Source organism: Pteropus vampyrus, unplaced genomic scaffold, assembly GCF_000151845.1.
Source record: "Pteropus vampyrus isolate Shadow unplaced genomic scaffold, Pvam_2.0 Scaffold1, whole genome shotgun sequence".
Lineage (NCBI taxonomy): Eukaryota > Metazoa > Chordata > Mammalia > Chiroptera > Pteropodidae > Pteropus > Pteropus vampyrus.
The window spans coordinates 22744092-22768208 of NW_011888782.1; the positions used below are offsets into that span (position 1 = coordinate 22744092).

Consider the following 24117-nt stretch of genomic DNA (forward strand, 5'->3'; position numbering starts at 1 on the left):
CTTCCCAAAATGTAGCATTGAAGAGGTCAAAGCCTTTTAATCCAAGTTTAGAAAATAGTGCCCAACTTTATCCCACAGCTAAATTTAGTCATAAACTGAGATCTAGCCCTTGGCAAGTTAATTTAGATGAGCTAATGTTTGTTCCTGGCATAAAGGATGCACTCAATAAATGGTAACTATTATTGTTACTACAAAAATGGAGTGTCTGCTAGATGTTCTCATCTAGTCCTCCCACGCATCCTAAAATCGGCTGTGCCAATCACTTGCACATCTGGGAAAAAATTTTCACATGGGCTAAGTAGGAGGTGGCCTTCCTTCAGCAGTCTCTCTCTGAGAAAAGGGGGCAGGTGTTATGCATAAGGGGTCTGTGCTAAGTGGGCTTGACCTTGAGCTCAGGAAGAGAGCTAGCACTCCCCTGTTCCTATTCCCCCATCTTCCAGCAGCAGCTAATGCAATGGGGCCCAGGCAGGTGAGAGATCACACAGTAGCCAGGCCCCGGCACATCCAGGAGGAGATGCTTGGTCATGCTTCCAGCTTCCAGACCCTACGTGGCAGAGCACACCTTGCAGGAGCTCAGGAAGAACTTACGGAATGAAGAGCGCAATCACTCCTCAAAACCCTCTATTTCTTTAACAATCTTATTCAAAGAACTAAAGGAAATTCCTGTGGACAGATACTGTCATTGTCCCTAAGAGCAGGACAGATATGCAAATCACCAGATAACTCATGGTAATGTTTTTAGTAACCTTAGTCACCACTTCTCTCATTTTTCTATATCGTAAGAGAAATTAAAATTTGAGTTTAATTTACTCATCCATCCTCTTCTAAAATGTTTTTGGGATTTCTCTCCACTCTCATCTCTTGTCACCATCCTAACATGAGGCCTGTAGTTACCTGAGCTTTCCTTCTCTCCTGGCATCCAGTCATTCGGTCACCTAATCCATTTTTTTTCCTTTAGTGTATCTAAAGTTCACCCTTCCCCTTTACATTCCCAGGACCACCTCGTCTGCTCACACTTGGATTACTATAAAAGGACCAGGACTGGATTTCCTGCCTCCACATCTTTCCATTGCAGGAGAAACTCACAAAAACCCCACTTAAGTGAGAGCATTAAAGCGGCATCCCCTGGAAGCTCTCAGCAGTAGGTGGTGCTCTTGTGCCAGCTCACAGTTCTCTCAAAAGTTTTGTTCCATCAGGCAGCCTAGTGAGTAAAGACTGTGCCACGGTCCATTTTTTTATTTGGCACTGACTGTTTGCCTCTGGGGAACACAGAGTTATCTAAGACACTGGCACTGACCTCCAGAAATGTGCAATGTAATTGAGAGAATGAGGACTTTAAACAGAAACGTATTGTCATCTGAGCATAAAGCTATAATACAAGATGAGCTGGAGCAGGGCCATTAGAGGGGGATGGATAAGGGCTATAGGAAGATGCCCAGAGGAGACCACCTCCAACAGGGAAGAGTGGGAAGAGCGGCATTTGAGCTGGACCTTCAATGGGCAGGGTAGGAGGGAGGCTAATGTGAACAAAGGTATGAGAAAGTAGGACTGTGCAAGGCACGGAACAGGATGCCTTGATGATGGGGGCTAAATGACCAAGTCCGGTCACATTCTTCATTCTAGGTCCTTCTAGATGTACTTCCTCTTGACACCTCATGACAAGGGTCAGCTCTCCAGGGAAATCTCCTAAGGCAGGACAAGTGTCAGTCTGTGGTGGGACCAATCAGTCCACCTGATCCGCACTGAAGAAACCAAATATCCCTTTCTTCTCTATATCAAGAAAGGGCACGTCTTCTCTCACCATCACAGCAACTGTCCCAACAGCAGGGCCTTTCATATCCTAGAAAAGGGTCTCTAAGGAGAAACTGGAGGTGAACCAAAGGGCAGAAAAATGATATTTCCTGGTGGACACGGAATGAGGGTCGTGGGGAAGAACGCTTCTGGGATGCCAGCTGAGGTAGATTTCCTCCAAGGGAATTAATGTTCCTCTGCGTGTTCCACCGTGGGTTTTCTGACTCCTCCGAGATAAGACCAAGAGTCTCTGGCTCTGCTTGGGAATGACCTCAGGGAGAACTATAGGACGTGGGGATGGGGCTGGAACAATTGATACCCTGGAGCAAAGCTTTTCTCTGAGGAAGAGTGACAACTACTACTGACCCGGGCACACCTAACTCGAGGCACCAGACACCTGTCAATTGAACACTTTCAGCCTGGAAAAGTCTCTCCATGTGTACATGTAAGAGGACATCCTTTTGTATTCACATATGAGACAGTGCCTCTCTCCATGTGCATGAGAGAACATAATTCTCTAGGTGGAAATATCCTGGTGTTTCAGACTAGCTTGAGCTACAAGAAACAAGTGCACTGACACACAAAATCATTTTCTCACTTGCGGAAGTGGGATCAAGAGCTGCCAACCCTTCCCCATCCCTTCTAATGTTTGAAAAACTCATCCCAGAAAGGCCACATTGAAGATCTGAGCCCACATCAAATGAAAATAAGCCAGAAGAACTAGTGGGAGTTCTTCTGGAGCAGAAAAAAATGGGAAGGTCACTGAGGACTTTCTCCGAGTCATCTGAGGGCTGCCCTGTGGGAGAAAGAAGAGACTAGTCCTGGAGAACCCCAGAGGGCAGAGATGGGACCATGGGGTGGAAGCTCCGGGAAGGCAAATCCTGGCCTGGTAGGAGGAGAGCTTTCTAACAAATGGTGCTGTATAATGATGACACGGGTTGCTTCACAAAGCTGTGGCTTCCTCATCCCCAGAAATGTTCAGCAGAGTCTAAAAGAATGCGTGTCAGGGAGGCTGGAAGGAGTTCTGCCCTGGATTAGGGATTTGAACCTCTGGTTCCAGTATTCTAAGATGCTCCTGATAGCACCTGAACCATTCATCAGAATCCAGTTTTCGTCATGGTCTCTGGTTATTCAGAGAGTGCTATGACCAGATTTCTGACCCTCTGTTGTGACTCCTGGCAATCAACATGACATGGATATCACCTCCCTGCACGCCTCCCTGTGGCGCCTGAGCTCCAGCCACACCGGACAGTGGGTGCTCCCAAAGTCCACCCTGCACCTTGAGGCTGCCATGCCTTTGGCTCTTGCTCTCCCCTTCTCCTGCACCTCAACTTCAGCTGAATGCCTTCCCATCTATGTTGTTCCCATAGCAGTGGTATGTACCTCAGTGGGTGAGCTTGCCTAGTGCAGCAGCTACTTGTTTGCCAGTGCCCCCTGCTCCAACATGGGAAGGCCTGACTCTAGTTCATCTTCAGATTACCTGTCCCCAGCAAAATACCCAGCACTTATTTAACTGGCTTATCTTCAGCAACAGTGTTCAAAGATCTTGCCAACCGGGTCACGTGCTTGCATTTCCCTTTCCTTCTATGAGCAGCAGATCCTGTTTCTAATACTCACTTTCTCAAGATCCTTCTGAGGATCCCTTCCTGACACCAGGTCCCTACCTCACATCTCCTTGTTCTGCTGCCACATGCTGCCCACTGTCTGCTCCAGCATCCTTCTTGTGATGAGGGTGTACTCTTTGCCCTCGCTCCCCACAGGCCCTGCAAGAAAGTCTCCCCGTGCCTCTCTTTCACTCCTGATCCCAACTATGTGTATGACCCAACTCAAGTCTGTCTCCACAAACTTACCATCTATTCAGCACCTACTAGGTTCCGGGCATGCTAGATGCTTTATAGACATTTTCTTTAATCCATACAACAATCCTAAGGCATGTATTAAAATCTACATTTTGCAGATAAATGAATTGCTCAGAAGGGGTGAATTAGCCACAGATAATGAATCAGCTGGGGAGTGGCTAAGCTAGGATTCAAATCCAGGTCTCTGTGATTGCGAAGCCAGTGCTCTTTCTAGAAGCCCTGGCTGAGTCTCCCTGCCTGTGTTCTCTCGGCCCTCCCTGGGAGGCCTGAACCACACAGGGAGCTCTTCCTTAGCTCCACCCAAGGAAGGAAGCAGGACTACAAAAGGGAAGCTAAGCAACCAGTTCAGAGAGAATGGATGCATGAAAGGGTGGGGTAGGTACAGGCTGCAGGAGGTGCAAGGGCAAGGAGAAGAGAGGTCACAACAGAAAAGAAGGGAGAAGGGGTGCGGTGGGGTAGATCAGAAGGTAAAGGGAAGGAAGGTTCCTCAAAGTAAAATGCCTGGAAAGGGATCTTGAAAAAGCTACCTTCCCCAGACTCAATTTGTTTTTTTGTTTGTTTGGTTTTTGTTTTTTGTTTTTTGTTTTTTCACTTTATAAATTGTACCTGAATGTCTTATGTTCTTCAAAAAGGGACTGAAGACATTTCTTCCACTTTCCCTCCCAGGGCAGAACTAACACATTTCCTTTTTCCTTGGACCACCTCTGCACCCTCTCCCCCATACACGCTAGTCTCCCCCTCAGTCCCAACCGCTGCTGAGTAAGCAAAAGAGACCTTGGTACCTAATCGGGGTCTAACTCCTGGAGTGATTACTATTTCCAACCATCTTTTTCTTATAAGGTATTGGAATCACATCAATGCTGAACCTGATTTTCCCTACACTATTCCCCTATCCAAAGTGCCAGGGGTGGGGAAACATGGTCCCCAGCACCTAGCCGAGGACCTGACACATAGTAGACACTCGATGTCTGTTGACAAATGAATATTTCTCAGTTACTTCCCTGTGCCTCACACAAGTTCTATCTCTGATAGGATCTACTTTTCCTAGCTCACCTAAATTGCTGTGGACAGAATCAGCATGACAATCTGCATTCTGGAAAGTACTGTTAACATAGTGTCACGTTCTCGGTGCCAAGGCGTAACCATGGGGTATGTAGTTCTATGGGGTCCATTCATAAGTTGAGGCCACATACGCAGGCTATTCACATACGACAGTTCAGGTCTTGGCCCCATCCAGCCCTCGTGACAGACCTGGGAACGAGCCAAGCCTCGTGTGCCTAGCGTTCCTCCCAGGCCTTCCTCCTTTTGCTCCCACGCCCACAGCCCTGGTGCAGGCCTGGTGACTGCAGCATACAGTGGGGCTGAAAATGCAGGCAAGGGAGAAAGGAGAGGGAGAAAAACAGCTTTGGGAGAAAACACTCACACATACAGCCTGCAGAACATTGTGACTTGGATTATTTTTGGAACCTAATGTTTCTAATGTTCAAGGGGAGGAAATGAGAAAAAGCAAGCAGAGATTCCCAGGACCAAAAGGCTAGAAATAATACAGGACACCGTGTCCTGTGCTGGGGTGGAATACAGACACACTTCCTCGCCCTGAGCCCAGTCAACAGGGGATGGAGGGGGGCGGCAGTTTCGGGCCCAGTAGGAGGAGGGCGGGCAGGAACATGAGGGCACCGGAGCCTTTCTCCAAAAAAGCAGGAAATTACAAACCGCCCATAAAGATCTTGCCCTTCTGGCTGCCCCCAAAGGTCGCAGCTCTTTGAAGCCTCCCTCCCAACAAGGAAGGCCAGGGCAACTGAATCACAGAGACCTGTCAGCACGCCCCCTGGAGGCCTGTCTGTGCTTGCACCTTTACCAGAGCAGTGGCCAGGACAAAGGTCAGATGACTCTTACCCTCCATTTCTCCCCAGCCCCTCTAGCCACCTCCTGGGTTGCTGGCATGTGTGTCCTTTCTCCTGCTGGGCAAGGTCGGGTGTGTGTGTGTGTGTGACAGAGAGGGAGTGAGAGTGAGAGAGCCAGAGACAGAGACAGAGACAGGAAGACAGACAGACACAGGAGGAGCCCCAGCCTCAGAGCAGAGGGCTTACCTTCCCATGCTGCCTACCTGTCTCTATCCCAGGCACACCTCCCAACCTCACCAAGTCTCAGCTTTCCCATCTATAAAATGATGCTCATATCCACGCCTGCCTGGCCTGCCACACAAAGTAGATGGGAGACCAAATAATGAAACACCATGATCGATGACTTTGGGTGGGTCTCTGCCTCTGGGTCAAAATTTTCTATGTAAAAGGAAGGGCTGGACCAGAAAACCTCTAAGGTCAGGAATGTGAGAACACTTTAAAATGTGACGTTCAAAAAAATATTATGTATTATAATTACTACAATGGCACTTCAGTTTGACGAATGACCGTGGAGTCATGCTCAGTGAGGCTTGAAAGGTGTAGGGACTAGAGCGGCGGTGAAGAGAAGAGGCAGTGGGCCAGCATCTGGCAGGAAGGAGAGGCAGCACAGTTTCCCCACAGCTGGCCCCACTGGCTCTTGTCACCCCAGGCAGGATGAGACTTTGGGTCCTACTTTGGACCCCAGGGAGTGATCGGAACTCTTTATACCTTGGAGGGAAAAGGCAGGAAACAGCAGTGAATATTTTGCCCAGTGACAGAGCACCCTGGAGATGTCCTGAATTACTAATGTGGTTAGCAGAACATACACACAGCAAAACAATACCATGTACCCCTCAAAACAGTGCCCTGCTTTCTACCATGATATCTTTTACCGAATGGGCCCCATAAATATTTTCTCTTGAGTAGCATGAAAGTAACATTATTTTGTTTGCACAGACCTCCAAGAATATCAAAATGCATAGACGTATTTCTTGGATAGGAAGTGTATCTGGCCCTAAGTGTGCATAGGAATAAGACAAATACATTTAGATATAATACAAAGCAGGTGACAAATGTCTCAGATGTAGAGGGTACATGGGGAGGAGGCGATCAAATCTCACTGAGGAGAATTTGCTTTCCTCTATGGCTGCTTCCAGGACACTGTTTTTCCAGAGTCCTTTCCCTGTGGCATCTCCCCCAACCCTGACCTATCAGATATGACCACAATTTGATCTGGGCTCTCCTCTCTTGCGCCTCACCCAGGGGCACCACACCACCTAGTGATCTTTGGGAACCCCCATGAACCAACATAATTGCTAACTTCCCTCAAAGTTCAGTTCTTGATTTTGTTCCATTAGGGAATCACTGAAAATTATTTGAAGCAAGTTCATTTGAAAGACAGCATCAATGACACACTGCAAGGTCTCAGCAGGTGCCGGATGGCTGAAGAGTAAATCATGACTGAGATGGTACAGGGAGAAGGAAGGGAAGCCTATGCCTAGGAAGCAGCTATGCTGGGCTGGGCATGGTGCCGGGCACTTCCACATACATCACCCCATTCCATTCGGGCCTCATAACAACTCCGGCAGCAGCTGCGGGTTTTGTTTTGTTTTGTTTTGTTTTGTTTTTAAAACAAGAAAAGAACTCAACAGATTACAATTTTCTGAGAAAAGTTTCTTATTTTCCATCATCACCAAAGGTGACAACCTTGAAGAGAAAAGAGCATCCTATAGATGTACAAGGAAGAATGAATAGCAAGAAGGCAAATATTTTTATAGAATTATTGAGCTGTAAAAGAGCTTAGGTATCATTTAGTGTAGCAAGTCTCAAAGGAGGAGGAACAGCAGGTACTCTTGTGTTGGGGTAAGTGGGGCTCTTTATCAAACTACTCTGGAGATGCTTCTATGTCCCCTTACAAGCCTATTTTCTGCCACCACGGCCACTGCCACCACTACCATGATCACTACATGCCCTGCCACCCCACTTCTCCCACCAAAAGACATTTTCATAGAGAGTACTGTACATGAGAACAGTGCATGTGGAGGCAAAAGAAAAGTCAAAAGTCACTGGGCTGGCCCAAATTCTTCATCTTTGTTTTTTTGAGGACCATAATTGGGGGGCAGAGGTTAATGATGTACCTCAGGTCTCCCAACTGGTAAGTGGAACCCCAGGACAAATCCAAACCCCTTCTTGCACAGCTCCATTTCGGCATGAACATGGCACCCGTAGGTGATTAGAATTTCATCATGCAAAAATGAATATGCAGGAAGGCATTTAAAATTAGGTTCTTCAAAGGGAGCTTCTCATAGGTGCTGTGGTGAGGCCAGGCTCAGGCAGCCGCTGACGCCACTCTCCTCTCAGCAAATGAGAGGTCCTCACCCGGGCAGATGCCTTGGTCACAGCGGAGGTGGGCACCTAAATATGCTCCCAAGAGAGATCTTGTTTGGGGTGTGTCCCAAGCATAAGTTTATCCACAAAACAAACACAGTGTGCTGTATAAAACAATAATAAGCACAATCCCAATACTGGAAGCCCCGCCAGGCAGCTTTTGGAGGTTCTCCCACAGGAAGTGGCAATACACTCCTCCTTTCTGGAATGGCTTTGGGTAAGACTAGGTATGGATCTCCTAGGTAGAGAGCAGTATAGCCTTCTTTATTCAGAAGTAAAGTAGACAAAGCTTTCTCCATCAGTTAAGTCTAATTATGCACTGGAGCCTTTCTAAGCACTTCTCCTTCCCTATAAAGACTAGAAGATTATGGGCCTCCCCCAGGTCAGAAGGCAGGCGGTACGGCAGCTGCAGCATTTTCTGATACTTATCATTGGCATCAGCACATAGATGGGTATCATGAGGTCACATGCGCATGGGAGGTAGACCCTTCTATCTCAGGATCTTTCCCAGTTGTACCATTCTAAGGTGTTCTAGACATGCAGGAAAGGGAAAAAGGACGAGACAGGGTCCTCCACTGAGCAGCACCCACGCTTCCCTTTTCCAAGGGGACATCTACAGTGAGTCTTCTTAATGACCAGAAATACCACAAACTGCCCACTAATGGAGAAGAGGCCTCCCTTATCTGGTAATGGGATGTTGATTACAGGGCAGACACCTTCATCACACAGGTTCCACTGCATCCGAGGGGGCAGCTGGCTGTGAAACAGGGCTGCAAAGAGAGCCGTAATCTGTGCCCGGCTAATGAGGGGCGACCCAGCCTGTATTCTGTGAACACAGTGGAGGACAGGCCCATTAGTTACAGACCAGAGGGCACCGGGCCGAGGCAGCAGTGTTCATCTTCAAGCAAGTGTGTTACTTGAGTCATCTCTGAATAGCCAGCCCTCCCATGAATTGCTCAGTAAGGCTTTCTTGTCATTCCTGAGCTGCAAAATACCCTCTTCTCTGAAAACTCCCCGATCGCAGAGGCTGTGCCTACAACAGTGGGGTGCACACAGCAGACATAACTAATAATAAATAGGAGGTTATCACAGCTTTCCGCTCCATGGCAAAAATTCTGCCCTACTCGTCTTTATCCAAGTACCTCCTTTTGGGCTCATGACAGCTGCTCAACAGAAGTTTATTAAATGAATGGGTGGCCTGCTTTATGAATTATCTGTGGAACAGAGTCCCTCCTCCCTACATGCTTAATTGGAAGAGAGAATGGCTCCCTCACTACCACCCCGAAGATGAAGAATGCAGGGGTCGTCACAGAGGTCAGGGGAAGGTGGTGAGAGGTAGCTTCACTCTCCAAGGCCAGCTGGTAAATAGGGAGTGCTATCCATCACTCGATCCCTGGGAAACAAGCTGTCACCCCAGAGGGCCAGAGGGGAGACTCTGCCCCTCCCTTTACAAAAATAGAAGCTGGGTGATCACCAGACTCCTCCAACTGCCAAGAGCTTCCCAGATCTGGAATTAAAGGCCTCCGACAAGCCTCCCACCAGAAAGGAGGCTCGGACGTGGCTCACGCCGTAAGTATTTCCTGACGCCCTTGTTTAGATGTGAATCCACGTGCGTACAACCCTCACCCAAACCGCTACCCTCCTCACCCCCTTCCAAAAACACCAAATAAGTCAAGGGCTAAGGCACTTCGTTCTGCACAAATATTTTAAATTAATCTTGCAGGAACTTAAAAGGACTGTTTTTCTCCTTTGCCCCACACTCGGCACATTTTCTGTGGCAGCTGAGTCAAGCCTGAGCAGCATTTTCGTCACTGGCTCAATATCAAAATATTCCTGGGCTGCTCTCTTCCCATCACCCTCTCACTCCCTCTGCTTTGTTTTTGATATTCTCTCCTCTCCCTTCCCCCTCCACACTCAGACACCCACACACCATACATCCAAGCACACATGCATGCACACACACTTCCTTTTAATATGTGAACACACCATGGAACACGGATCCTAAACTTAGAGTCCACGCACTGAATTCAGGGATCGTGCACTTGGGTAGGGAAAAACGCAGCCCTTTATTTTCACGAACACCTATCTGGAATACAGCATTCTCTTCAATTATAAATGTAGGGACAAACGATATTACTGTTAGCAACACTTGTGCCTCTAACGTTAATAGAAACACATGCATTTTCATATCACATCAGGGTTGTTGCCCTAAAATATCATTTATACTCGAATTTACGGTAGTTGTGAGACTACAGTATGTCTTGTTATTTAACAGGTTCCTAAAGAAGTACACGTTACTGTTATTTTTTAAAACTTAATAACTGTATTTCAGTAATTATTTTCCAAGCCCACATGTGTTATTTTGTATTTACAAAATACAAAATATTGTGAAGAGAGTCCATAGGCTTCACCAGACCAAAGGGGTCCACAGCACAGAGGGTTAAGAGCTGCTGCTGCGGAGTGAGCATTAGGAGATGGGATTTGAGATTTTTCATAGAGTCATCAGGGCATGGCCCAGGGGACTCAGGGGGTAGCAAGCAGTGCTCCGTGATAGCATGAAGCAGGTCCTAGGAGCAAAGCACAGTAGGGTTATTGGATAAGAGCTTAGGTGGGCTTTGGAGCAGACAAAATACTGGCTCTGTCTCATCGGCAGTGTGATCTTGGGCAAGCCACTTCATCTCTATGAGTCTCCATTTCCTCAACCGTAAAACAGGAATAATAATACACTATACGATTCTTGTGAGCAAGGATTGAGAGGATGTATGTGTGGCAGCAATTATTGCTTGGTTGACTGACACCCCTCTGGCTTGAGAAGGTCAGCCATCCACCTGGGGGCTAAGGTATGGTTTTTTTATTTAGTTTTTGAAACAGGCCCTATCTGTGCCCTATGCAGTCTTCTCATATCCTTGAGCTTCAGGGATGCTGTGAACTGCCTTGGACTCTAAAACACATCTAGGCAGACGTAAGTCGCCTGCCTCCCATTCTGTCCCCGGCTCACTGAAATGGGCACCCAGGCCAGGCTGCAAAGCAGATGTCCTGCCCCAAAGACATCCCAAGGACAGAAGATCTGTTCCAAACTTTTCCACAGAAGTACCTTCTTCTGGCTTCACAGAGCATCTGGCTCCTGACCTGGTGTCTCATCACTTGGTGTACAGTGAGTGACAGGATTCTGCAGTCCAAGTGGCCCCTCCCAGAACAGGCCAGAGCCAGACCCAGACTGTCAGGCCACTGGGCAAAGAGCCCTCAGGAAGGTCAGGGAAAACCTTTGCAGGAGTGTACAAGACACTCCTCAACATGTTTCTTACAAAAACTAATTAAATGATATTCGAGAGTCCTGTTGTAGAAAGGGCTATGCATTCTTTAAAAATTACATATATTGATTTTCTTCTAATTATAACTTATAAAAGATTGAAAAATACATAAAATTTATACAGATAAATTAAAATTGGCCATAAGCCTGGCCCCTAGAAATCAAAACTATTAACATTGTGGTGAATTTCCTCCCAGTCATATCTATGCTGGCGCTCACATATAAATTGAGATCATCATTATATAGAGTTTTATATCCTGATTTCATCACTCGAAAATACTTGAGACATTTTCAATGTGGGCTCTTAAAAGACATAAAACCATTATTATATCAGACGCAGTCTATAAAACTCACAGGCTACTGAGAGATGGCATGGCATCTCTGAGAGTAGTATTGTGCATTTTAATATGTTATTCCCAGAAAACTGATAGGAGAGCTCATTTCACTTCTCCTAAAGTATATATAATAGCAAACCCGTGTTCGTCTGAAGAGAATCTAGAGAAGATACTTCTGTGTCTTCATCAAAGAAGCACTATATGATATTTTTCTTTTTCACTTTCTCATATCTGCTCCAATAAGGGGAAAGCTTTGAAAATTCACTGCCGGAAAAAATGGAGTCTTGCTTAAGTGCTGAACAGCCAAGGAAAAACCTTCAGAAAGAAGTGGTATGGCAGGAAGAGCCTTGCACTTCAAATTGAAAAAAGCTGGATCCGTATGTCAAGTCTGCTACTGCAGCCCTAAGATCAAGGAGCACCCATCTCCCTGTCTTCAGCAGAGACATCAACTCCCACCTCAAAGGACCGAAGGACTTTGCAGATTAAATGAGGCTCTGTATTTGAAATGCTTTGTCATAGTCAAGTACACCGCACAGCAATAATCACTAAATCGTGTTCTTGTGGCTGCTAACAGCATTGTTATTTTTGTTACTCAGCTGGCCTGAACCATTCACTACATGTCTTGAGAGGGGCAGTGTTCAACAGTGCGGGGGAAAGCATGGTCCCTGGAGCCGTCTTTTACTTCCTAGTTTGGCCAAGTTATTCAGCCTCTCAGTTTCTTCATCTGTAAAACGGGATGATGGTAATATATCTACCTTATAGGACTTGAAAGGATTAAAATGAGTTGATTTATACACGATGCTTAGAACAGTGCCTGGTGCATAATAAACACTACATAAGGGGAGCTTCAAAAAGACAGTGATAAATGGTCAAATTAAGACTGAAATGTGTGCCAGCTAAAACCAGTAGGCATACTTTCTGAAAGCCTTTCACTAAAGTATTATCCTTAATCAGGACTAGCAGCCTCTATCGATTTCGCTAGAAAGTCATGCCCCCCCACACCCACCCCAGCCCCAGGTAAGCTGGCTCCCCTCTCACCTTCTCGGCATCCTGCTCGAAGAGCCGTAGCTGGAAGCACTGGTCCAGCTTGAGCTTGCGCACGTGCCACATCTGGTGCAGGTGCTGCCGGGTGGAGTGCAGCTTGTCCAGGAGGCTGGTGATCTTGGGCACCAGACTCTGGAAGTCGGCGCTGCCCGGGATGCAGTTGCGCCCTGAGAAGCCATCGCTGCAGCGGATGCACTGCAGCAGCCGCTGCCCCTCCCGGTCCAGCTCCTCCACAGGGGCCTTCAGTACCTTCTTCTTAAGCTGCGTGTGCTCGTCGATGAGCCTCCGCGAGCCCTCCACGTCCACGGGGAACTCCTTCCGCGCCAGCATCTCCTGAAGGTCCTCCAGGCGCGAGAGCAGGTGCACAGCGCTGTTGAAGAACTCCTCCAGAGAGAGCCTCAGCTCGATCCACTCCTCGTGGTTGTAGTCCAGGGAGCCGTCAAACTCTTCGGTCAGCTGGGAGGGGTCTACCAGCTTCGTGAGGCCCTCCACGGACACCATGCTTGTCTGGGAGGGCAGACACACAGAGGGAGGTTCAGTGCAATGGGGAGAGTGGGGAGAAGACCAAGGCGGCAGGAGAGAGAGTCAACGAAGGAGACCAAGGTAAGTCCACATGATAATGACCACAACCTGCCTAGGAAAGGGTGAGTGAGAGAGCCTGTGGCCCACTGGGCAGGAGCCACAAATCACAGTCAGCACTTTCAACAGACTGGCTGGCTCAAAAAGGCTCTCTACCTGCCCACTATCTGCCCTTCCAGGAAAGGCTGCCTTTAAGTCTCGACTGGCCTCATCTTCCTCCTTTCCACCCCCTAGTCCACCGCAGCAGGGCTTCAGATGCTAGAAGCGGGAGAAGCTGGAAGGAAAAATAAACCCAGTGCCTAGAGGTCTAGTTCTTCATTGCCTGAAATCCCGCCCAGGCCCACAGCCCAGGACATTATCATGGCTGAGTTAAGCAATGTGGGTCACTAGCTGGGCTGCAAGGATCCGAGTCTGTCTTCCTGCTGCAGGCTGAGCAGGCTCTCCCAGGTAGCAGATGCCTTTCTCCAATTTAGTTAGCCAGGACTTGGGCGTAGGTAGGTTTAAAAGCTCCCCAGGTGATTCCAATGTGCAGCCAGTGATACAAACCTCTGCTGCTCTAGATCCTGCTACTCAGAGTGTGTCCCTCGGGCTAGCAGCATTAAGACCCCCTGGGAGTTTGTTAGAAACGCAGCATCTCAGACCTATCCCAGATCTGCTGGATCGGAATCTACATTTAACACGGCCCCCAAGGGACTCCGTATTAAACTTTGAGCAGTCCTGTTCTAGAGCACTCTCCCCTTCAAATCTAGCTCAAAGTTTACCACGTCCAGGAAGTCTCCCATGATTACATTCACCAATTATCCATTAAGTATCTGCTATTGAACAAGCCTGTACGCTCAGTCTGCATTACATGTTTCATTGGCTGTTTGTAAGGCACTACTTTATAAATATTCTAAGTGGGGGATGTCCAGCTATCTCTCTTGTACTTTTTGTTTAGGAGGCAGAGACAAGCTTGTTCAACTTGGGGTGACGGGAGATGGGAAGTGCTGGGCAGCTACACAAGCAAAAGTTTCAGGATTTGTTGGAAAGGTTATTTTCAGTCTTTTCAGGTTATAAATATATAGGGTTGTTGTCACCGCCTCTGTATGAACAAACTAGAAATACAAAAAGCATTTCCCTATAGGCCTCCTAGTGCTGGGGAGGGGTGCTGGCAGAGTGAGTGTTTTTATACCAAGTTGATTCTGTGTGTTATTTACACAAAGTGAGTATTGCTTCACTCAGGTGATCAGGCTGCTCAAATGACAGAATATTGGGGCCACCACCCTACATGCAGGCGCTCCTGGCCCTGGGGGCGACGGGGACAAGGGTCTGGAATGGGAAGTTGCTGCAAGCTGAAGAGCAGCTCTGCCTTTCCAACGGACACACGTATACAAGGTCCATCCCCACATGTGAGGCTAGAACGCCAAGAAGGTGAAACGGCTCAGATTTGTTGGAACAAAGATCCTAAGCCAATGATTTAATCTGATGTGTTATAATTAAAAATTCTCGGGGGACACATATGCCCTCTGGAAAAAATATCTAGTTAAAAAATAACATGTTTTCCCTGAGTATAAAGGTAATAACATAATTCTTGAAGGAGGATAGAAAAACACAAAGAAAATAAAAATCGCCTATAATCCAGCCACCTCTACTGCTACCATTTTCATGTGTTTCTCAGCCTTCTTCTCCACATATACACTTAAGACAAATTTCAGATTATACTACCCATACTGTTTTGTAACATGCCTTTTTAAAATAATAAGCATTTTTCAGTGATACTTTTTCTAAATATGATTTTTAATTGAGCTATAATTGACATATAACTAAATATGATTTCTAAAGGTTTCATAGTATTTGTCTATTAATTCATCAAAATTAATGGATATTCAGAATACAAACTATATATGTGTGTGTGTATATGCATATGTGTATATGTTTGTGTGTATATTATTGCAGAAAAACACTGTGATGAACAACCTTGCAGACATTTTGCCTAAAAATAAAAATAAAATTTCAAAAAAGTCTGGTTAAGCTTCAAGGTAAAAAAAATTTCCCAAAAAAAATAACAAAACAAAGGAAAAAAAACCCTTTTAAAACAATTGAACCAAAATAAAAAAGTGCCCCCAAAAAAAAACGGCCCAAATTAAAAAATCAACAAAAAGAAAAAAGCTGCTTAATGACAATTTTTGGGACAATCACTTGATCCTCTTTTTCCTCCCCAGACTCTAACCAGTAAGGCTACAGTATCCCAGGAATCCTGAAATACCAGTCTCAGCCATGCGTATCAAGGGAGATGGAGAGGCACAAGTGAGAAACACACAGGTGGCAGAAGGGGAAGGGAAAGGGGGTGCTAAGAGAGAGGCCTGGCTCACCTCGAAGATAAATTTGGAGCTGCCAAAGTTGGTCTTCTGCTTCTGCCAGAAGTTGTCGGGTTTGATGATGAGGGCCACATGAATCTCGGCTGGAAAGGCTTCCTGCAGCGTCTTGAGGAGGGGCTTGATGAGGTCCCACTTGGAGCCTCGCATGTCGATGATGACGGTGAAGCCACGTTTGCACACGTCCTCACTGTTGGTAGGTCAGAGGTCAGGCATGGTCACTCTGGACAGTGAAGACTTTGGAGTACACAGTCAAAAAGCATCCGGAAACCTGCCTTTCTCTTCATCCAGACTACTCTTCCAACTCATGCCCCATCTCCCGGCTGCCTTCCAATCCAACTAAAAATGCATTGCCTCAGAACACCTTAACTCACCTGACTGAGGGCATTCTGCCTTCTCCAAGCACTTAGCAAATAACTTAGTCTTCCTTGTAGTCAATCACACTTCTTGAGATGTTTACTTACTGGGGTATTTGGAATATGGCTTGATTTTACTTTTAATTTTTGTCTCTCTTATTCCTGGGAGGAAGCACGTTTTCCTCATTTGAATACAAGCTCTCTACACACAGGGACCTATCACCCTCCAAGTCCTTTGCATGAGTGCTATCCTTCCCCATGCCTCACATCGATGGCAGTCACTAGTACACTCCATCACCAAACTCAAACTGGGCCAAAGGATCTTTTCCAATAAAGGATTCTAGGCACGTTCTATCGATTGATAGGAGATGGTACACAAAGTATTAATAATATATACTTACCACACGAAGTATTAATAATATATATTTACCACCACTCTACCTAAGATTACTTATTGTTCAAAAGGTATGTCAACTTATAAAAAAATCAAGTTGCTGAGTCATGTTGATTACCAACAAACAGCCAAGGGTGGGACCGATCAGAAAGGTGGATAGTCTGATGTCTCTTGTACTTTCATTATAAGAAGGCATAAAAAGGCATGTTTATGAAAATTAAGAGAAGGGAAACTACTCCTAAAATCAAGGCCAGATAAGGTGACAGTGACCATCTTGAAAACCAAAAGATAAGCAGACTAAATGAATCAAGATGTTTTTACATAGTTTAAGTAATAAAGTTTATTTAAGCACTTGGACTTTGTAATTCCTAAGAATCAAAAAATAAAATGAAAGTCAAAATAGTTATAACATTTCAGTTTTAAGTTTATGTTTTGGTAGTTAGGGGGTCTTCTCTTCTTCTTGGCTTATTTAACCTATCCATTTATTTTATAACTCAAAGTAGACTTTGGTTAATTCACATTCTTATATAAACACTGGTGCGGTATTTCCTTAGGGTCTTTCACTTAATTTCCTATTCCCCAGATTGTACTTGCTTAAACCACCGTGCATGATACATGACCCACAGATGTGCGCTACCACATATCAATCGCTTCCAGCTACTGGAGGTAAAAGGCCACAATTGGAAGATTTAAGCCACAAATGGAAACAAAATCTCTTTTCAGGCTTCATTCTCAAATCTCAACAGTGATGAGAATGTCACAGCCTGGTGAAGAGACCACAGTCCCTGTGACTGTGTGAATGGCTTACTTAGGCCTCCCAGTTAGACAGGGAAGCTCCCCAGGTGAGAAGACTCTTTCCGTTTCTTCTTGTTGATACAAAGGGCTAGACTCAGCATGGGAAGATGGCTGTGTCTTTTGTTTTTCCCCAAATCCTACATCCCAAAAGGAATTGCCTCTTCTTCTCTGGCGCCTGAGTCAAAAAATGGCAAGAGACTTCCATAAATAATTTTCTCCGCCCTATTGTCTGAAAGCAAAATGACGCTTTCTTAAATTACAGAATTTCTTTCCCATTATAAAAGATACACCTGCTAATTATAGAAAAGATAAAATATTCAAAGAACTGTATAAGAGATGCTAATGGTAGGAATTTATATCTGGCCTATTTCCTTCCAGTCTTTTTTGTGCATGTAATTTGTGTCTGTGCAGTGTAATACCATAGAGTGCGCTACTTTTCACTGTGACAGCTTTTTCTCCTGTCTAAAACTTCGTTAAAACTGTTACATTTAATGACACATAGCCCATCGTATACCTATACCATAACTTATTTAATCATGCTCATTGCTGCTTTGCAGAAAGGCGTATCAACTTACATGTCTAACAACAATGCATAAGAGAAATCCTCCCCCTTACCATATCCTCATCATCACTAGTCATTGAAATCTTGGCCCATTTTCTAGGAAAAATATTGCATTACATTTAAATGTCCATTTCTCTGATTACTAGCTATAGCTTACTGGCCCAGAAGTATTTCTTCTTTGACTTACCTGAGAGTTCTTTGATTCCTTTTTCTACTGGAGTTTAATGGCTTTTCACACTGAGCTTAGTTTCGTTCAGTTTGACTCAGATTTGTTGCGTGCCCACTTATGCCATGCACTAACAAGGTAACTATGGGTTTTGCCCTTCCTTAGAAATGACCAACTTCCTTCTGTATTGGCTCCTCAGCCCCCATGCCTGTTACCATAATTGTGCGGACATGAGAAATCTCCATCCCTAACAACAAATAGTCAGTGTTGCTACCAAGATCTGGAGTTTGACTATCCCAGCATCCAAATGCGGTGGTCAGTACCAGGTTACATACTACCAACTAATAATTTCTGACAACTCAAGTAGAAATCAGGTACTAATATTCTCTAGGAAGTTCTCACTAACTCAGGAGAAGAGGAAAGAGGCCCAGGGGCTGCGAGCTAATCTAATTGGCATCTTTCTGTGGAGCAGCCTAATCTCTCAAGGTTCTTTGTGTGTCTAGTTTCAAGTAAGGAGCATAGCTGGGGGAGGAAAAAGAATTTCTTACCATGTGCTTATGCTATTAGGGACTGTTGTTGGGCACTGGGTATACAATATTTCACTTTATCCTCACAATACCTTATAAACTTAGTATGGTAACCTTCACATAAAAGATGAAATCGAGGCACAGAATTTGCAGAACTTCGGTCACATCACTAGCAAATGGCTAAGCAAATAACCAAATCCAGGACTGTTGACTGTAAAGCCCATACTTAGGCCACTATATTATATTACACTCCATTTTAGTGCCACTGTGTAGAGTGTTTTTGTCATTGGAGGTGGGGGTTAACTGTCAGCGATGAGGGGATTAGGTCAGGGAGCTCACAAGAGATGAGGAATTACGCCAAGGAGTCCAAGTGAATGACTTCCACTCTGCAGTCTGCAAAATCGCAAAATCACAGAAGCAAAGGACCATGGCATATTGAGACAGTTCAAGTGATTTACTTTGGTTTAGGCACATGGGTAAGAGGAACAGAGTGATGACAGAGTGCTGCTCTGAGTGCTTTAGAGAGCCCTGTCCAGGCTCTGACCCTCTTGCATACCTGCCACTCCCAACCCCACCCTGGGGCCGAGGAGACCTGCCTACATGGACTCCATGCTGTATCTCCACCTCCCTCATAGACCAAGCTCCTAGTACCTGAAATTCTAAAATTCTCTGCCCAAAGAGCCCTTAGCCTACTTCCTGGGTCCATGTGCACCCATTTCCCAGGTCCAATCCCCCCAAGGCAAGTAACACCACCAGCACAAGCACCCTTACGCCTAAGTGGTAGTAAAGGGCTGTCATTTGTAAGGATGTGACTGGAATATGGGTGTGTGAACTGGAATGTCCCCCTGCATACATAAGACCCATGCAGTGGAAGATAGAGCTGGGCAGTGGACAGAGAAGTCGGGGAGAACATGGCCTGGGGGCCCGTCTCCCTGTGCTGTCAAGTTCTGACATAGACCTCAGAGGAGTCCAACAAAACGAAATCTAAAGTTGGCCTCCTAGGTCACTACGAAGATATATTTGTCAAAGTGTAAGAATAGTTTGTTAGCTTGCTATATTAATTTTCAATATTTAGATATACATAGGGTATGTGGGTTTCCACTAGGTTTCCACTTGTACTCTTGTCCCAGACACCAAAGAAGAGGCAGGAGTGGAAGCAGGTATCAAATCAGGATACTCTTTGATTTGTCAGAGTGCTGGATTTATCCCAAGGGCAATAGGGAACCAGTGAAGGAAGGAATGGGATCAGGTGGTTTATAAAGATTATCCCCCAGCTGTGCAGAGGGAAAGTAAACTGGGGTAGGGCAGAGGGAGTGGTGACAGCAGAAACAGAGAAACCACCTCCTTTGGATCTTTGCTAAAATGCCCCCTAAGCGAAGTCGTCCTTGGGCCACCCTATTTAAAGCTGGGGCTTTCACCTAGCGCTCTCTGTCTCCCTTCCCTGATTTATTTTTCCCCTTAGCGTTTATTACCATCTGGATCATATTTTTTACTTATTCACTTATTGTCCATCTTCTCTCACTAGAAAATAACCTCAATGAGAGCAGGAATTTTTGTGTTCATTTCAAACTGGATTCCTAGTGCCTATTATTTGTTAAGACTCACTACACTGAGGAAGTTGAAGTAAGAGTTAAGGGTATGGAACCACCCTTCCCCAGTCTGAATCCAGCTACATTGTTTACTTATTGAGGAACCATAGGTAAGTTACTTTTAACTTCTATGCCTCAATTTCTTCACTGTAAAACATAAATAATCATAACTACGTTACATGGTTATTTTAAATGTTATGTTTGTTAATATACATAAAGCACTTATATGGTAGTGTCAGACATATAGTCTGGACCACATGTCATAGCTACTGTCGGAGATGCTGTTGGTGTCCCACCCAGGACCCCTTTACTGACCACTGCACCCGGTTCCAACAATGTTGCACCTATCAGCTTATATCCATGACCTTAGCTAGAGACTTGCCTTTGGCTGATGGTCTCCACTTCTCCAAGAGACACCTGGGCTGTTATACCCATACCCAGCGGGGGACCAGTGCCTCTCACACAGAAGGTGCCAAATCTCAGACTCAGCGTCAAGGCAGAGTAACTCTGAAGTGTAATTTAGGCTCTAGAGCCTCCCCATTCTTCCAGTTGGTCTCTGGCTAGACTGAGACATCCTTGCTCAGTCCTTCCCCTTCCCTACTGTTCCACCAACCCCCTACTCTCTTATAAGTTCTTCCCAAAGAGAATGCCCTTACTAAATCATTTCCACCTGAACCCCGTCTCGAGTTTTTATTATTGTATTATGAATAATTATGTAAGTACAAATTATGTATTTCGTACATATACGAAATTCTGAAGATAATTTGGTGTAGGGTCTAGAGATTATAAGAGAAATCTGGGTTGCAAATTTTGACCTGGGAGTCATACTATGTCTGACACCTAGTAGGTGCTCAATAACATTTGCTGAATTAAATCCATGAACGGGGAAGCAGACGTGCACAGAAGTGGGTGAGATCACCCAATGAAAATGAGTAAGATGAAAAGAACCATATTCTGAGTCAAGGATAGAACACTGATGGAATATCAATGTTGAAGAGATGGGAGAAGAAAATAGATGAGCCTGAGGAATAAACGCAGAAAGGTTAGAGAAAGCCAGGAGAGCACTGACGCCAAAGAAATCAGGGAGGGGAGGATTGCAAGGAGGAGCTAGTGTCAAATGCTGCAGAGAGGTAGGTCACTGAAATCAGAATTACTGCATTTAGCAACAAAGAGGCCTTGCTCCCATTGGTCAGGGCAGTTTCAGTGGGGTGCTGGGGCAAGAACTGGGTGCAGCGGGGAAGCAGTCCTCCTAGTTGATCTTTGGGATGACTGGAGGAAGTGTCATCAGAGCTCGTTTCTGGTGCACTCCTATCCCCTGTCCCTGTCTCCCTGGCTTCAGAAGTGACCAGGGTCTGCATGCTGCTCTTGAGCTACCCCAGGCCCACAGTGGGTTCCCAGGCTGCCTGCATGCCCCAGAAATCTTTTCCTCTCACTCAGTGTGCTCTGACGGGGAGCACTTTGAGCAAACCAGTTGATACTGAATATAACAGGTAACCCTCCTTTTCCCTTTAGATTATTTACCTTTGTAAAGATATTCACTAGCCCAAATCAAATGCTGCATTGTGTATGGTGAGGATGGGAACATAGAAAGGCAAAGCTTGGAGCAGCAGGCCTTTAAATCCACTAAGAAGGGGAAAGGAGATTGAGTGACCTTCCCCCATCTCCCACTCCCCTCCTTTAGAGGGAGAATGTAGCCACTGCTTCCTCACCCTGCCCCATTCGTTTCCCATCTGGGGCTGAAGACTTGGGCCCCCTGGCCCGCTTCTCATCCTTCCTGATAAATTACAGTCCCTTCAAACTGAGCTGTGAATTGTTAGTTACATAGATCCTCAGGGGCTCTCGGCCCAGAAAGTAAACATATACTGAATGACCAGGTGATTGATCAGATATTTCTTATACTCCATTCTAGACCATTTATTGTTCTGTTTATTGCATGTCACAGGGACTCTTTGCATTCAGCAAGCTTTTTTTTAATCTCAAAAAAGCATTTTCACGACTTTATGCCAACATTTCTTAAATTTTAGTGACTTCCATTTATCATGTAAGACACTAGTTTTAAAATGATGATTTGAGGAACTCCTTTCAGATAATCTGATGAAAATTAGTCTGAGATGAGGCCCAGGAGTCTCCCCAGGTGATCCAAGGACAATACCTAGACTCTCTTACATGGTTTGTGCGAGTTTAATGATAAAGACTCATTCTGCCTAAATCAGATTAGAACAGGCATTAATAAACAACAGATAACATACAACTAGATCAGACAGAATAACAACAAAATACAGTCAGAACTACATTTGCAAGGAGAACCAATAGCCATGCTTTACAGGAGCCTGTCAAAAATGTTGGTAGATTTCTCTCTCCATAGGCTTGTGCTCTCTCGAATGAAGTCATTTATTGTGAGCACAGGCTTGAGAGGGTTTCATTATGCGCAGTGCATTTCTCTGGTTCTTTTTGCAAATGTGCTCCACCGTCTTGGCCTCAGGAGGCTTTCCCTTCAGGCCTGGCAGCTGCTCTCCCCAATATAACTGTGCTCGACCAGACACCTGCTGGAGAGCTGCTCTCCCACGCTTCCCTCTCTAACTTGTTCTGAAATCACTGTGGAGTTTCTGCTTATCATATTCCTAACCTGGCATCCTCATCTAAAACTTCTGGTTAAGTCATACGTGTCTTTCTAGGTGCCCTGAGGTCCTGCCCACATCTGATGCTCCCAGAGTCATCTCTTGACTCACTGACCTGGGGACTCTGTGAGGGCTGCCCCAGGTCTGATTGGTCAAGGTGTGGGGGCCTCAGTGGTGGGAAGTAAGGAACCAGTGAATAGGTTTCACCACTGACCCTTTGTACTTCTGGTGGATCCCATGCCTAACAGATCACAATTTAGCAGCCTACTACTGAACCCAACCGCCCAATGTCGTTTTACCAGGCACAGCTGTTGTTGTTTGTAATGCTTCAAGTGTCTTTGGAGGAGGCTTAAACTCTCCATTCTTTAAACCAGGGGTCCCCATCCCCGGGCCGAAGACTGGTATAGGTCTGTGGCCTATGAGGAATCAGGCTACACAGGAGGAGGTGAACATCAGAGGAGCAAGTGAAGCTTCATCTATATTTGCAGCCGCTCCCCAGCACTAGCATCACCACCTAAGCTCCACCTCAGGTCATCAGGCATTAGATTATCATAGGAGCCTGGTCCCAGGTGCTGAAAAGGTTGGGGACCACTGCTTTAAACCACTCCCAGCTCATTCATACATTCACATGACCTGTGTGCTCATATGCCTTTGGCTCTGCCTCCTGTCTTAGCTGCTATTATTACCCCAGCCCTGTGTCACCCATTAGAATTCTCAATGGCCTTAGCTTAGAGAGCAGGGATTAAGGTACCAGTGCCTCAAGGCAAATGTCACTCTGGAGCCTGGCAGCAGGGCAGAGCACCTGCCAATGACAACTGCAGGCCAGGGCTTCACCTTGGGTTATAGGTCTGACCTCAGGGAGCCAATTGCCACTATCTCCCAATACCCTCAGCTCCTACCCAGGTCCCTGGACAAGTGAAGCCAAGACCATCCCTCTGGATTCCATCCCAGCCACATTGGTGAACCACTCTGGGTACCTCCCATTATCGTCTCTCCAAAGAGTTGGCTACAAGTGCTATCTTCTCCCCAGGGTCTTCCTTGATCTCCTCTATCAGAGCAGTCTGCCCCTCACTACAACACACAACGTATTATCCACACCTCTCTTAACTTCTTTATCAGTTCCAAGTTTGTATTAGACTTTGCCCTCTCATCCCTCTATGACTTTGTGCTTGCCCACCCCAACCCCATCTTTGCCTAGATAACTTCCCACATTTCAAAGTTCAGCTTAACATCCCTCTTCCTCCCATAGGTCTTCTCTTGCTGATACTGTCCCTCCTCATCCCACTCCATTCCCAGTGGGGTAAGGGCTCTTCCCACGCACTGCCATCATCTTGTGCTTCCTCTGCATGGCAATTACCCTGTGTAGGTAATTACAGCTAGGCTCCAGCTGATCAATCTCTGTATCCCTTTCAGAGATTTATGACTTAAAAATGAAAGCCTAGTTATGAAGGTGCTGCATATTGTGCCATATAAATATATCATATTGTTTATTAATTTATTCATGCAACAAATACTTACTAAGCACTTACTTTGTGGCTGACCCACTGCTAGGTACTATAGATATAAA

General features: G+C 45.8%; 1 protein-coding gene across 1 annotated transcript in view; it reads right to left on the bottom strand.

Moving 5' to 3' along the window:
• Positions 1 to 24117, bottom strand: part of KALRN (kalirin RhoGEF kinase) — a 640142-nt gene that overhangs the window by 404124 nt on the left and 211901 nt on the right. Inside the window, 2 exon segments of the mRNA XM_023520165.1 lie at positions 12605 to 13117; positions 15541 to 15733. Coding sequence (XP_023375933.1) covers positions 12605 to 13117; positions 15541 to 15733 — 706 coding nt within the window.